The sequence below is a fragment of the Cajanus cajan genome, chromosome 5, assembly GCF_000230855.2.
Source record: "Cajanus cajan strain Asha chromosome 5, NIPB_CcT2T_4, whole genome shotgun sequence".
NCBI lineage: Eukaryota > Viridiplantae > Streptophyta > Magnoliopsida > Fabales > Fabaceae > Cajanus > Cajanus cajan.
Genome location: NC_138521.1, coordinates 11,109,042 through 11,122,664, shown reverse-complemented (window position 1 = coordinate 11,122,664; position 13,623 = coordinate 11,109,042). Strand labels below are relative to the sequence as shown.

The window sequence follows — 13,623 nt, the reverse complement described above, 5'->3', positions numbered from 1 at the left end:
AATATCTAACTTAAGTGTGATTAAGTCAATTTTAGTGTAGTTAAGTCGGTTTAAGTATAACTTTAGCCTAAAAATGGTTGATTTATATATGGTAGAGTCGAACTTTACACAATACATGTCGAAATAATCATAAATAAGTTAGTTGGAATATTGACAATAAAGTCAACTAAAAAATTCTAAAATAATAATCTCTCAAGTCAATATTATGTTAAAGCATAATGTCTAAGAGAACGAATTAAAATAAAATAAAACAAACAACAATGATGAAATTGAAATGCAAAAATTGAAATGGTGATAGAAATTTCTAAGCAAAAGTGATCGAAAACTTTATAAAACTCGTTCAATACTTTAATGGGTGGTGGATATATAGGGTCTTGTGTACAAAGTAATTTCTATAGATAAAATATTTTGTTTTCAAGTAACTTAACACTTCTTCATAATAATTTCCAACATTCATGCCTTGAACTAATAATTTCCAACATTCATGCCTTGTAACAACTTTATGATCTTGATTCTCTGTTATTAATGACTTCAATGGTCTTCTCTCATTATCTTCCTTCCCTGACCTGTCAAAATAAAATATATTATACTTCAATGAAATAATCTTGGCATCAATAAGGAAATAACTTTATGGAAGTACAATTGTTTTAGAAGTTACCTAAAATAGAATTAGCATGCTCCTGCACCAACTTCCATGTCATAATAACATGGTGTTCCTCTGTCAAGGTTGCACCAATAACACATCTAATCACAAAAGATCCTTCAACTTCACCATGGGTCATGAATGCGTCGCCAGAACTATTAATTGAATCAAGCAATTTACGATTCACTTCATTCACCCTATATTCATCATATATTAGTTTCCCATTACAACATTCGTTGGTATCATTGGACACCCCATTAATAATTGCTGATGGCGCAATCCTAAAGCAAACCAAAGAGAATTTTGGTGGCACAACAATCTCAAATCTCTTATCCAACCTCACTAGCCCTTCAAAAGTTTGGGCCATTTTCACATGATTCCTCAGGAAGTTCCTAAGGTTCTCAACACCATAGCTTCTAAGAACAAGCCATAGTTTGAGGGCATTGAATTTCCTACTCAAGGGTATCTGCCAATCCTTGTAGTCCACCACTTGCTTTGACTCAGACACTTTGTTCCTCAAAAATTGAGGATTAACTGTCAAGGATTTTGTGAGGGCAATGCGGTCTTTCACCCAAAGGCAACAACATGCTAAGTTAGTCAAAAACCATTTATGAGCATTGAGACTAAAAGAATTAGCCTCTTCAACTCCATCTATGCAATACCTAAACTCAGGGCAAATGCAAGCTGATCCAGCATAAGCAGCATCAACATGGACCCAAATACCATATTCCTTGGCCACATTACACAATGGCCCTATAGGATCAATTGTGGCAATAGCAGTGGTGCCAACAGTGGCACATAGGAAGCAAGGAATCAACCCTTTTTCCACATCCAAAAGAATGGTGGAGAGAAGTGAATCAGGAGTCAAAGCAAACAAATTTGACCTCTTGGTTTTGATGACCCTGAAATTTTCCGATGGGATCCCAGCAATTTGTGCTGCCTTCTGAAGAGCACTATGTGTTTGGTCAGAACCATACACAACAAGCTTCCCTATGTTTTCCTTCCCAAATTGGGAAAGCTTTCCCTCTCTTGCAGCCACCAAAGTGCACAAAATGGCCTCACAAGTAGTCCCTAACAGAACCCCACCACCTTCACCTGAGAAAAGAAAGGTCTTGGGGAGCCTTAACTCTTGTCCAAGCCAATCCATAACTATGTTTTCAAGCTCAGTGGCAGAAGGTGATGACATCCAATTGAATCCAACCACATTGAAGCCAGTGCTGAGCATCTCACCCATAAACCCGGCTATGCTACCACTGCTGGGAAAGTACCCATAGTAGTTAGGACTTTGCCAATGTGTGATGCCAGGGATGATATGGTCTTGCACATCTTCAAGTATGGATTCAAAAATTTTAATACTCACTTTTAATTTAATTATATTAAAAATTTTAATATTTTTTTATGTGTGATTATTTATTATAATATGAGATAAAGAAATAACATAATTATAATTATAATATAATTAAAAAATAATTTAAAAATATTATATTTTTTATAAAAAATAAAAAATAAAAAATTTGACGAGTACGAGTATAAGTACAGGTATATCCGATACCTGATAGAGACGGAAATGAGAATGAAAATTACATACCCGACAGATACAAGTACAAAGACGATGATGAGTTTAGCTCACGAAGATAGAAACAAGTATCATGAAACCGGTACCCGCCCGGGCCGTTGCCATCCCTGATTGTCACTGGGGCTGACTTTTATCATCATGCATTTATATCAACTAATTTGGCCATCGTATATTTAAGTCATACCTAAATTTTTTGTGATACACAGGTATACAACAAGACACGTTTCATTCCATGTTGACACGTTATGATTATATATTACTCGATAATAAAATTGTGGGTTTGTTTTAAATTTAATTATAATTTATTTTAATTGAATTAATTTTGAAATGACCGACATTAATCATATATATATATATATATATATATATATATATATATATATATATAATCAAATCTAATCAATATAACTTTTACTAATAATTATATTGTTTAATCTCTTATAATTGTTTTTTCAAATTTACTCTTAAATTAAAAGCTTCTTTTATCTAAATTATTTTTACAAAATTTATATTAATCAAAAGTTATTCAATGCTTTATTTATATAAATCAAAATTGACATAATACATATTTTTAAAAGATAATAAAATATGAGTAATTTAATTAGTATTTTTTTATTATTGTTCATTTTAACATCAAAATAACATAAGTCAACTGCGAGTTCAAATAAAAATTATCTTTAATACTAAAACATATGTGGAGACTGGGGTATCAGAAATTGTTTCTTGATTTAAAACAAAAAAGGAAAATAAACACAACACAGTAATTTTTGAAAAATAAAATGATACATCAAAGCTAAGGCAAAAAAAAAAAGCATGCCTATGATTCCGGAAGCAGAAAGGGGATTAATTGAGTAGTGCAAGAACTCCAAACAAGAAAATTTTGGACATGAACCTATGTAGCTACCCAATCAGTGCAGAAATTTCCTTGCCAAATACGACCAAAAAATTGACTGTCCAAATGCCAGCTGTTAGGTCTCTAATATCAATGGAATTTTTTTTTTTTTTTTCTGGATCAAGAACATGTTTAGATTAGATGCAAATTTTTTTTTTTTAAAGGTTTCGTTATTGAAAATAAAGAACTCATTTTTAGTGATCCGGTCCAAGTTTGGTCTCCCATGATGTGGGTTCAATATTTTACAGGATCATTAAAATCTTAATTGGTGTACACATTATTATATATTTTAAGATATTTTAAAAAATTAATTTATTTGTTAAATTATTTTAAATTTAATTTTAAAATAATTATTTTATTAATTACAGATTTTAAAAACTAATTAATGTTAATTTTAATGAAATATAATAATTTGATATAATTTTAGTAAATTTTAATTAACAAATATTTTAAAATTAATTATTTTTAATTCTCATAATTAATTATAATTACAACGATAAATATTTCCCTTTTATTAATATGACTCACTTCTACATCGGTATGAGTCAGATCATCACTACCCTTTTCTCCATTCTTTCTTTTTGGTTAAGAAATTGTCAATTTTTTATTCTCTTTTTTCTAGATTAAGAACATGTCAATTTTGCATCATGAGACATGCAGGAAGGAGTTGAAATTATTTTGTGTTCTCTAAAGGACTTTAAGTTGTCCAATACAATCTGTTGAATACAGAACTATGAAGAACACGAAGAGCAAGGTGGAGGAGAACTAGATTGTGAACATCACAGATGATGAAAACAAGATTATAATAGTATTTGCGCGAAAAAATCTGGTACATCTATTTTAATTAAATATTGAAAGGCTAGTATTTTGGATTCCAATTCTTTATATTCGTGTTATTTAAATATTTGTTTGATTCATGTTAGTATTTGTGAATCACGGTTAGCACATTGCTAGAGTGGTTTGGATTTATTTTACACTATTGTTGTGATTTATGATGGCCGATTAAATATACTTAATTGTCATCAATATGTTTTACTATAAGTTGAATGACATATATGTGTGTGAATTTTTCTTTGGAGTGTGTGAATTACACGTGAGCTTGGACTAGAAAATTATTGTGCAACCATGTGGATTTATTTGTAATTCATTCTCATTGAATTTTATTCTTTATAATTTATATTGTCGGCGGAACATTACGATTTTGTGATATTTGCTAAATATATCGGTTCAAGGCAAATATAATTGTACGGGTAGGGGCGTTCGGCCACCGCCGGTCGGCCGCCGAATGGCAGTACTTGGTGGCCGAACGGCAATCGGCCACCAGGACCGAACTATCATTACTCATTGCTCTTAACCCGTGATTAGGGGTTAATCAGATGATTAAGATGTATTACCTGGTACGGTAAATACGTTGCAGGGCCCATGGGGTCCAGGGCCCATAAATGTCAGTATAAATAGCTCAGGTCAAAAGGTAACGTCACTGTTCATTAATTACTCTCGATATTGGTGCTTGTCCTGACTTGAGCGTTGGAGTGCCTTTTTGCAGGTACCAACCCCTCATTTGCGTTGGATCGGAGTACTCGTTCGGCCTTCAGAATACGAGAAGACTTGGTGTACCCTTGAGACAGGTACATTTTGGCGCCCACCGTGGGGCCGAACGAAAGTGGTTGAAAGTTTGTTGAGGAAAACAATGCCGATAACTAGGAGAACGAACACGCAAGACCGTCCTACTGAAGAACATGTGGAGGTTGTGGATGAAACAGATCTCACTGAAACAGTACGACTACTCAAACAAGAAATGGAGCTGATGAAACAACAAAGAGAAAAAGATGCGAGGGAGCTTTCGGCCTTGAGAGCTGAGAATGAAGCGCTGAAGAGTCAGGACACTTCCTGGAAGCCTACTCATATCACCAACACACAAACTCAAGGGTCATATCAATCTCACGCGATCCATACATCAGTCCCTCATGCCTCAGCAGTAGCTCCTGAGAGATTCCCTTCGGCCTTACCTACTGTGGGTCGTCCTGCTGATGTAACCACTGTCGGATCACACCGACATCCGTTTACCCCCTCCATTATGCAACTCCCCTTAATGGATAATTGGAAGGCTTTGCCTATCGACAAGTATGATGGTACCACTGATCCTGATGAACATTTAGATGTTTTTCTAACACAGGTAACTCTGAGCACGACAGATGACGCTGCGTTGTGTCGGATTTTTCCTACGTCCCTCAAAGGCAGAGCTCTCAGCTGGTTCACTCGTCTTCCACCCAATTCAATCGATTCCTTTAACACATTATCATCACAGTTCACTATCCAATTTGCGACGAGTCGCCCTCATAGTCTAACATCTTTATCCTTGGTTAGTCTTAGACAGGACAAAAAAGAGTCTCTTCGGGCGTTTATGGATCGGTTCAACAAGGCTACTTTGGAAATCAGAGATCTCAACCCAGCCGTGGCGCTACATCATCTTACAACAGCTTTAAAACCAGGCCCATTCGTCAACAGCATCTGTAAAAAGCCTCCTTCGGACATGAACGACTTACGTAAGAGGGCGGATAAGTACATGCAGATGGAGGAGTTGGCAGAATTTAGAAATCAGGCCCGAGCCGAGCAGTCCACTAAATCCGAGAAACCGGTTGAACCATCATACAGGGGGCGAGGCAAAGAGATATCCCTTCGGGAGCGGCCTATTCGTGGCCCGAAGTATACTCAGTATACTCCCCTTAATGCCAATCGCGCGGCGGTCCTTGAACAGGCTTTGGCATCTGAAGTATTGACAATCCCGAAGAGGGCTTCTACTCCGCCACGGGCAGATACTAGCAAATCTTGTCGGTATCATCGAAATCGTGGACACTCAACAGATGAATGTGCAGCCCTTAAAGATAAGATTGAAGACTTGATTAAGCAAGGAAAACTGCATAACTTTGTGGACCGGACCGGTTCGTCTCAGAATCGTTCATATCAACCCAGGTATCAGGATCGGCACAGGCAAGACCGTTCTGATAAAACCTCTGATAGAGGTCGGCGTGAGAGAAGCCGGTCACGTGAAAGAAAAGATGATTCGGCACCTTCGCATAGGAGGGTTATCAATACTATTGCTGGTGGCTTTGCAGGTGGAGACACAACATCTTCGGCCCAAAAGAGACATCTCCGAGCTATCCGATCGGTCAACACTGTTCATAGACAGTCGTCTCGGCGATTGCCAGCAATAACCTTCACAGATGCCGACTTCAAAGGTATTGACCCAGAGCAAGACGATCCGATGGTCATCAGTGTAGAAATTCACAACTGCATTGTCAAGAAAACACTGATTGATCAAGGCAGCTCGGCAGACATCATATATTGGAACACATTCAAACAGTTAGGCATTTCTGAAAAAGAATTGCTTCCCTATGACGATCCGTTGGTCGGTTTTGCAGGAGAGAGGGTCAATACCAAGGGTTACATTAAACTCTTCACACGCTTTTGTTTCGACGAAAAGGAGAGCAGGGAAATCCAGGTAAAATACATTGTCGTGGATGCAAGTACCTCATATAACATCCTCCTCGGTAGACCGTCTTTGAACACATTGGGAGCTATCGTTTCAACACCACATTTGGCGATGAAGTTTCCATCTGACCAAGGAAAAGTAATCACAATTCATGCTGATCAAAAGGCGGCGAGAGAATGTTATTATGCTAGTTTGCGAGTTGTGCCATTGGAAGAAAGAAAAACCAAGTCGAACAGAATCCATGCTGTGGATGCTTCGGCAACTGTAGAGGAGGCCGTATGGGATCTAGATCCTAGAATGAGTAATGAAGAAAGGGTGGAGCCGATTGAGTCAAAAGTGCAGTTCCAGATAGGTTCATACCCTGAACAGGTTACGTACATCGGCGCAGAAATCCCCGAAGATGATCGCTCGTCCCTATGCCAGGTTATAAAGGAAAATAAAGATCTATTTGCATGGACACCTTCTGACATGCCAGGTGTAGATCCAAGGATCATGTGCCACAAGTTATCGGTCTGCGCCGAAGCAAAACCAATCGCACAGCGTAAAAGGAAAATGGGGACTGAAAGAAAACTCGCAGTTGAAACGGAGGTTGCCAAGTTGATTGAAGCTGGATTCATCCGGGAGGTCCATTACACCACTTGGCTAGCAAATGTGGTGATGGTGAAGAAGTCGAACGGAAAGTGGAGAATGTGCACTGATTACACAAGTCTCAACAAGGCATGCCCCAAGGATGCCTATCCACTTCCAAACATAGATCGATTAGTTGATGGAGCCTCAGGACATGAGATGTTGACTTTTCTTGATGCTTACTCGGGATACAACCAAATTCCCATGCATACCCGCGACGAGGAAAAGACAGCCTTTATAACCGATTCGGCCAATTACTGCTATCGGGTAATGCCATTTGGATTGAAGAATGCAGGGGCAACATACCAAAGGTTGATGAACAAAATGTTTCAACATCAAATAGGCAGGAACATGGAGGTATATGTGGACGACATGGTTGTAAAATCCAGAAACGTTGATCGGCATGTAATGGATCTTTCGAAAATTTTCCAACAGTTGCGCAAGTACAACATGAGGCTCAATCCGGAGAAATGCGTGTTTGGGGTGTCCGGAGGAAAATTCCTTGGCTTCATGCTCTCGGCCAGGGGGATTGAAGCAAATCCTGACAAATGTATGGCAATCGTCAACATGATAAGTCCTCAGAACCTTAAACAAGTTCAACAGCTAGCAGGACGGCTTACAGCGTTGTCCCGGTTTCTCCCATGTTTGGCCGAAACAACGAAACCTATGGTAAAGTTGCTGAGAAAAGCAAACAAGTTTGAATGGTCCGTTGAATGTGAGAAGGCTTTTCAGACTTTGAAAGAACGTCTCGGCTCCCCACCTATCCTTTCTAAACCCAATCCAGCAGAACCAATTGTGGTCTACTTGTGTGTTTCAAATAATACAATAAGCACAGTTTTAATTCAAGAAAAGGAGGGACAGCAGCCTATTTACTTCATCAGTCGCATGTTACAAGAAGCCGAAACAAGGTACCAGCTCTTGGAAAAAGCAGCATTAGGACTTGTTCACACCGCTCGGCGCCTCCGACAATATTTTCAGAGTCACCAAATTATTGTTCGGACTGACTGCCCGATAGCCAAAGTATTACGCAAACCCGAGTTGGCAGGAAGGATGATGGCTTGGTCGATTGAGCTATCGGAGTTTGATATTTGTTTCCAACCTAGGGGACCAATTCGGTCCCAATGTTTGGTGGACTTTGTTAATGAATTGCAGCCGAGAGGTCGTTTTGTTAACAATGTATGGACGATACATGTGGATGGTTCCTCAAACAATCAAGGAAGTGGGGCAGGTATAATTCTGGAGGGACCAACAGGATTAATCCTAGAACAATCCTTACGGTTTGCGTTCAAAGCTTCAAATAATCAGGCCGAGTATGAAGCGCTATTGGCTGGTTTAAGGCTTGCACAAGAAATTGGTGTCAACCGACTGGAGTGTTGGACCGATTCAAAAGTTGTAGCCGAACAGGTGAATGATAATTTTCAGGTAAAAGATGCAAACTTGTTGAAATATTATCATTTATTCCAAAAAATGCGCGATACGTTTGAAGAGGTTCAGGTAAAATACACGCCAAGAGAACGCAATGCGAGGGCGGACCAGTTGGCTCGGTTAGCAAGCAGCACCAGAAAGCCGGGACAGCTACGAACCACACTTCACTTGGATCTTGAGTCGCCAAGTGTGGTAGCCACCGAATGTTTTGCAGCAGAGGGGTCCGTTCGTACATGGATCACTGAGATAATGGATTATCTCGAACATGGCACCCTACCCTCTGACCCAACGGCAGCCAAAAAACTCCGAACGCAGGCCGCTAGACATGTCGTGGTTGGAGGAGACTTGTATAGAAGAGGATTCTCGGCTCCGTTGCTGAAATGCGTTGATGAAGAACAAGCCAATTATATATTGAAAGAGATGCATGAAGGGATATGTGGCTTCCATTCGGGAGGACGGACTTTAGCAACTAAAGTGCTTCGGGCCGGATACTATTGGCCTACTCTCAAGGAAGATTGTGTAAAGTTTGTACAGCATTGTGTATCGTGTCAGCGACATGGTAACCTCATCCACGCTTCGGCCGAAGAGCTTCATGGCATCAGTTCACCTTGGCCATTCGCCATGTGGGGTATGGATATTCTTGGACCCTTCCCAATCGCCAAAGGGCAGTGTAAATTTTTGCTGGTTGCTGTAGATTATTTCACGAAATGGGTCGAGGCCGAGCCACTTGCCAGTATCACAGCAGCCAATGTTCAAAAGTTTTTGTGGAAAAACATCATCACTCGCTTTGGCATTCCATATGCACTTGTTACCGACAATGGTTTACAGTTCACCGATCAAAAACTTAATCGGTTCATTCAGGATCTCGGTATCAAGCACAGGTTTACCTCGGTCGAACACCCGCAAGCCAATGGACAAGCCGAAGCTGCAAACAAAGTCATCCTTGGAGAATTAAAGAAAAGGTTGGGAGATGCTAAAGGAGCTTGGGCAGAAGAGTTATTAGAAGTCTTATGGGCTTACCGGTGTACACCTCAGTCCACGACTAAAGAAACACCCTTTCGGCTAACGTATGGCACGGATGCCATGATACCGGTTGAGGTAGGCGAACCATCTTTTCGGAGGCAACATTTTCAGGAAAACACCAATGATATTGCTCTTCGAGCTGAAGTTGACATGGTCGATGAAGTACGTGTCCGCGCCGCAATCATAGCAGAGGCTTGCAAACAGAGGATGGCTCGTAGGTTCAATTCCAACCTTATCAAGAGAAGTTTCAAAGAGGGCGACTTGGTGTGGAGAGTACAAGGACCGGCAAGACGCAATTCCAAGGAAGGCAAGTTGGCTGCCAATTGGGATGGCCCCTTTCGGATCCGACATAATTTGGAAAACGGGGCATACAAACTAGAAGAACTCTCAGGCAAGGTCATTCCCCGAACGTGGAATGCTTCTCATTTGAAGACATACTATAGCTAGTATACATTGTAAAAGACTTGTATGAGCAAAAGGTGTACTCTTTTCCTTGATCGGTCTTTTCTCCCCTTATAAAAAAGTGAAAAGGGGTTTTGGCCGACAAGGTTTTTAACGAGGCACCCAATAATGAAATTACTTCAGTTCTTACAATCTATTGTGTCAATTTATCAATTCTTCACAACTACGACCTCGCAACAGGCTTCCCTCCCGAGTTGTTCAACTCGGCCAAGGACGTGCCTTAAAAAATCTCGCAACAGGCTTCCCTCCCGAGTTGTTCAACTCGGCCAAGGACGTGCCTTAAAAAATCTCGCAACAGGCTTCCCTCCCGAGTTGTTCAACTCGGCCAAGGACGTGCCTTAAAAAATCTCGCAACAGGCTTCCCTCCCGAGTTGTTCAACTCGGCTAAGGACGTGCCTTAAAAAATCTCGCAACAGGCTTCCCTCCCGAGTTGTTCAACTCGGCTAAGGATGTGCCTTAAAAAATCTCGCAACAGGCTTCCCTCCCGAGTTGTTCAACTCGGCTAAGGATGTGCCTTAAAAAATCTCGCAACAGGCTTCCCTCCCGAGTTGTTCAACTCGGCCAAGGATGTGCCTTAAAATTTCGGTTCCGTTGTTAAAATATGTCGACAAAGAGCAAGCAATTCCGAACGAACCCGTTCGGTATTGCTCAAAGAGCAAGAAATTCCGAACGAACCCGTTCGGTATTGCTCAAAGAGCAAGCAATTCCGAACGAACCCGTTCGGTATTGCTCAAAGAGTAAGCAATTCCGAACGAACCCGTTCGGTATTGCTCAAAGAGCAAGAAATTCCGAACGAACCCGTTCGGTATTGCTCAAAGAGCAGGCAATTCCGAACGAACCCATTCGGTTTTGCTCAAAGAGCAGGCAATTCCGAACGAACCCGTTCGGTATTGCTCAAAGAGCAAGCAATTCCGAACGAACCCGTTCGGTATTGCTCAAAGAGCAAGCAATTCCGAACGAACCCGTTCGGTATTGCTCAAAGAGCAAGAAATTCCGAACGAACTCGTTCGGTATTGCTCAAAGAGCAGGCAATTCCAAACGAACCCATTCGGTTTTGCTCAAAGAGCAGGCAATTCCGAACGAACCCGTTCGGTATTGCTCAAAGAGCAAGCAATTCCGAACGAACCCGTTCGGTATTGCTCAAAGAGCAAGCAATTCCGAACGAACCCGTTCGGTATTGCTCAAAGAGCAAGAAATTCCGAATGAACCCGTTCGGTATTGCTCAAAGAGCAAGCAATTCCGAACGAACCCGTTCGGTATTGCTCAAAGAGCAAGCAATTCCGAACGAACCCGTTCGGTATTGCTCAAAGAGCAAGCAATTCCGAACGAACCCGTTCGGTATTGCTCAAAGAGCAAGCAATTCCGAACGAACCCATTTGGTTTTGCTCAAAGAGCAAGCAATTCCGAACGAACCCGTTCGGAATTGCTCAAAGAGCAGGCAATTCCGAACGAACCCATTCGGTTTTGCTCAAAGAGCAAGCAATTCCGAACGAACACGTTCGGTATTGCTCAAAGAGCAAGCAATTCCGAACGAACCCGTTCGGTTTTGCTCAAAAAGTAAGCAATTCCGAACAAACCCGTTCGGTATTGCTCAAAAAGTAAGCAATTCCGATGGAATCCACCCGCTCTTTAAAGATAAACAAATAAGTTCACAAGTGTTATCGTAATTTGCGCAAGTTAAGATTGGCTAATGGTACAGCCTATCGGTATCCTAAAAATATCTATCGGCTCGGCAAGATTAAACATCCAGCCAGTTCATTCCAAGATGACACATTTTCAAATCTGAAAATAAACCTTCATTTAAAAAGAAACACAGGTGGAGGCTCTATCGGCCCCCTTGCTACAAAGTTATAGTCCTAATACTACTCATCGGGGTTGCTCGTCGGATCATCCTGAGCTGGGGCCTCCTTTTCCCCCTCGGGACGGGGATTGGCAACCTCTTCATCCTCCTCATCAGATGAAGTATGAACATCTGTGACTTGGGGGGCATCCAACGGCTCCTCGTCATCCGGATTCACCCCTTCGGGCATATCAGCAAACGACATGAGAGACCCTTGATAAAAATCTTGAGTCATGTCGAACTCAAAATCCTCCGGAAATTGGCCGAAGTGTTTGGCCTGCCGAATGGCGTGCTTAAACCCAGCCTCATGTTGAGCAACAATCTTCTCTTTTGCTTGCTCTTTAAGATTGTCATAAGCAGCTTGAGCTTCCTCCATTCGGCGACGCTCCTCGTTAGCTGCTTTCTGGAGGTCCAGACGCAAAGTATCGACCTCTCGCCGAGAAGCATCCAGTTCAGCTGCCAGTTCCCGGTTTTTAGCTAATACTTGTTCATTAGCCGCCAATGCCTCGGTCGCGATCTTCTCGGCCTCCCCCACACTTCGCTTCAAATGCTCCACCTCGCCGACAGGCTCCATGGCAAGATGGTGCGCTAAAGCCAACGAGCGAGATTGTACCTCGCAGAAAAGCCTCCACTTGGTCTTCGTGTCCAGAGTGGCCAAAAACTCCTGCCCAAAGGGAGACACCATATCAGGCCGAATCACCATCTCAGCCGGAGTGTCATCACTCAGAAAATCCCGAGACATCAAAGGTGGCGGCACCACAATCACGGTTCGGTTCGGCGAAGCTATAGGCGTAGATTTGGCCTTTTTAGCCTGCTCTCGACGTTCCTCGACGTTCTTCCTCTTTGTATTCTCACGACCCGAATCTTTCCCTTTCTTTTCTTTCTTTTTTTTGCGTTCAGGGGGAGGAGGCAATCGGTCATCATTGGCCGATCGAGGGGAGCCTGCGGCGGTTGAAGTCCCCACCCCTCCGGATTGCCTAACTTGCTTCACCCGAGCGGCAAGCAAACTACGAATATCCAGCTCGTTAGCACCACTGGTAACCATGATTCCTGCAAAAAGGATTATGTAAAATATCAATAGGAATTAAGTTTACAGGTTAATTCGGACAAATAATATACCTATCAAGTCATTCCACCAACGGGGGGATTCAACCACGTTGATCAAAGACCTAGTTGGCAAACGCCGGGGTAGACGAAGCAATAACTTAAGATCTGTTCGCTCTTCGGTTGTCAGCATTTTCTTCGGAACGACGTCATAAGGCCGAGGGGTACGCGTCCAGTACAATGGAAATAAAGGCTTTTCGTCCTTATCAAAGAAAAACCGTCTCCCATTCGGCCTGATGGTTACTCGAAAAAATCCGGCCTTGAAATTTTTGTATGAAGAGGTGAAGCTATCCAATAATAAGCGATCACTCACTCGGCTTAGAGAGTGCCACTTCGCTAATATGGTAGGCCGAGACGAATAGAAATACAGAAAAAGAATTGGAGAAAGCTTAATACCGACGCACTTACACAAGTGTTTGAAACCTTGTAACTGTGCCCAACTGTTCGGATGCAACTGCGTCGGTGCAACATTCAATATCCTTAATACTCCCATGGTAAACTCATCAAACGGAAGTTTCACTTTAAGATCCCGAAGAAG

General features: G+C 41.6%; 2 protein-coding genes across 2 annotated transcripts; one reads left to right on the top strand and one right to left on the bottom strand.

Moving 5' to 3' along the window:
- Positions 1–326: 326 nt before the first annotated feature.
- On the bottom strand, positions 327–1,981 carry LOC109792523 (phenylacetaldehyde synthase). Its single transcript, XM_020351944.3, has 2 exons — positions 659–1,981; positions 327–566 (listed from the first exon to the last, which is right to left on the bottom strand). The coding sequence occupies exons 1-2, from the start codon at positions 1,875–1,877 to the stop codon at positions 532–534; spliced, it is 1,254 nt and encodes a 417-aa protein (XP_020207533.2). The 5' UTR covers positions 1,878–1,981; the 3' UTR covers positions 327–531.
- Positions 1,982–3,667: 1,686 nt separating this feature from the next.
- Positions 3,668–10,273, top strand: LOC145958224 (uncharacterized). The gene has a single exon (XM_083074927.1). The coding sequence runs from the start codon at positions 4,802–4,804 to the stop codon at positions 10,124–10,126; it is 5,325 nt and encodes a 1,774-aa protein (XP_082931053.1). The 5' UTR covers positions 3,668–4,801; the 3' UTR covers positions 10,127–10,273.
- The last annotated feature ends 3,350 nt before the right edge of the window (positions 10,274–13,623 follow it).

Bases quoted from the DNA above. Each gene is read 5' to 3' on its own strand.
- LOC109792523 (XM_020351944.3), bottom strand. From the start codon at position 1,877: ATGGGTGAGATGCTCAGCACTGGCTTCAATGTGGTTGGATTCAATTGG. The intron at 567-658 runs GTAACTTCTAAA...TTATTTTGACAG, and splicing joins GCATGCTAATTCTATTTTAG to GTCAGGGAAGGAAGATAATG.
- LOC145958224 (XM_083074927.1), top strand. From the start codon at position 4,802: ATGCCGATAACTAGGAGAACGAACACGCAAGACCGTCCTACTGAAGAA.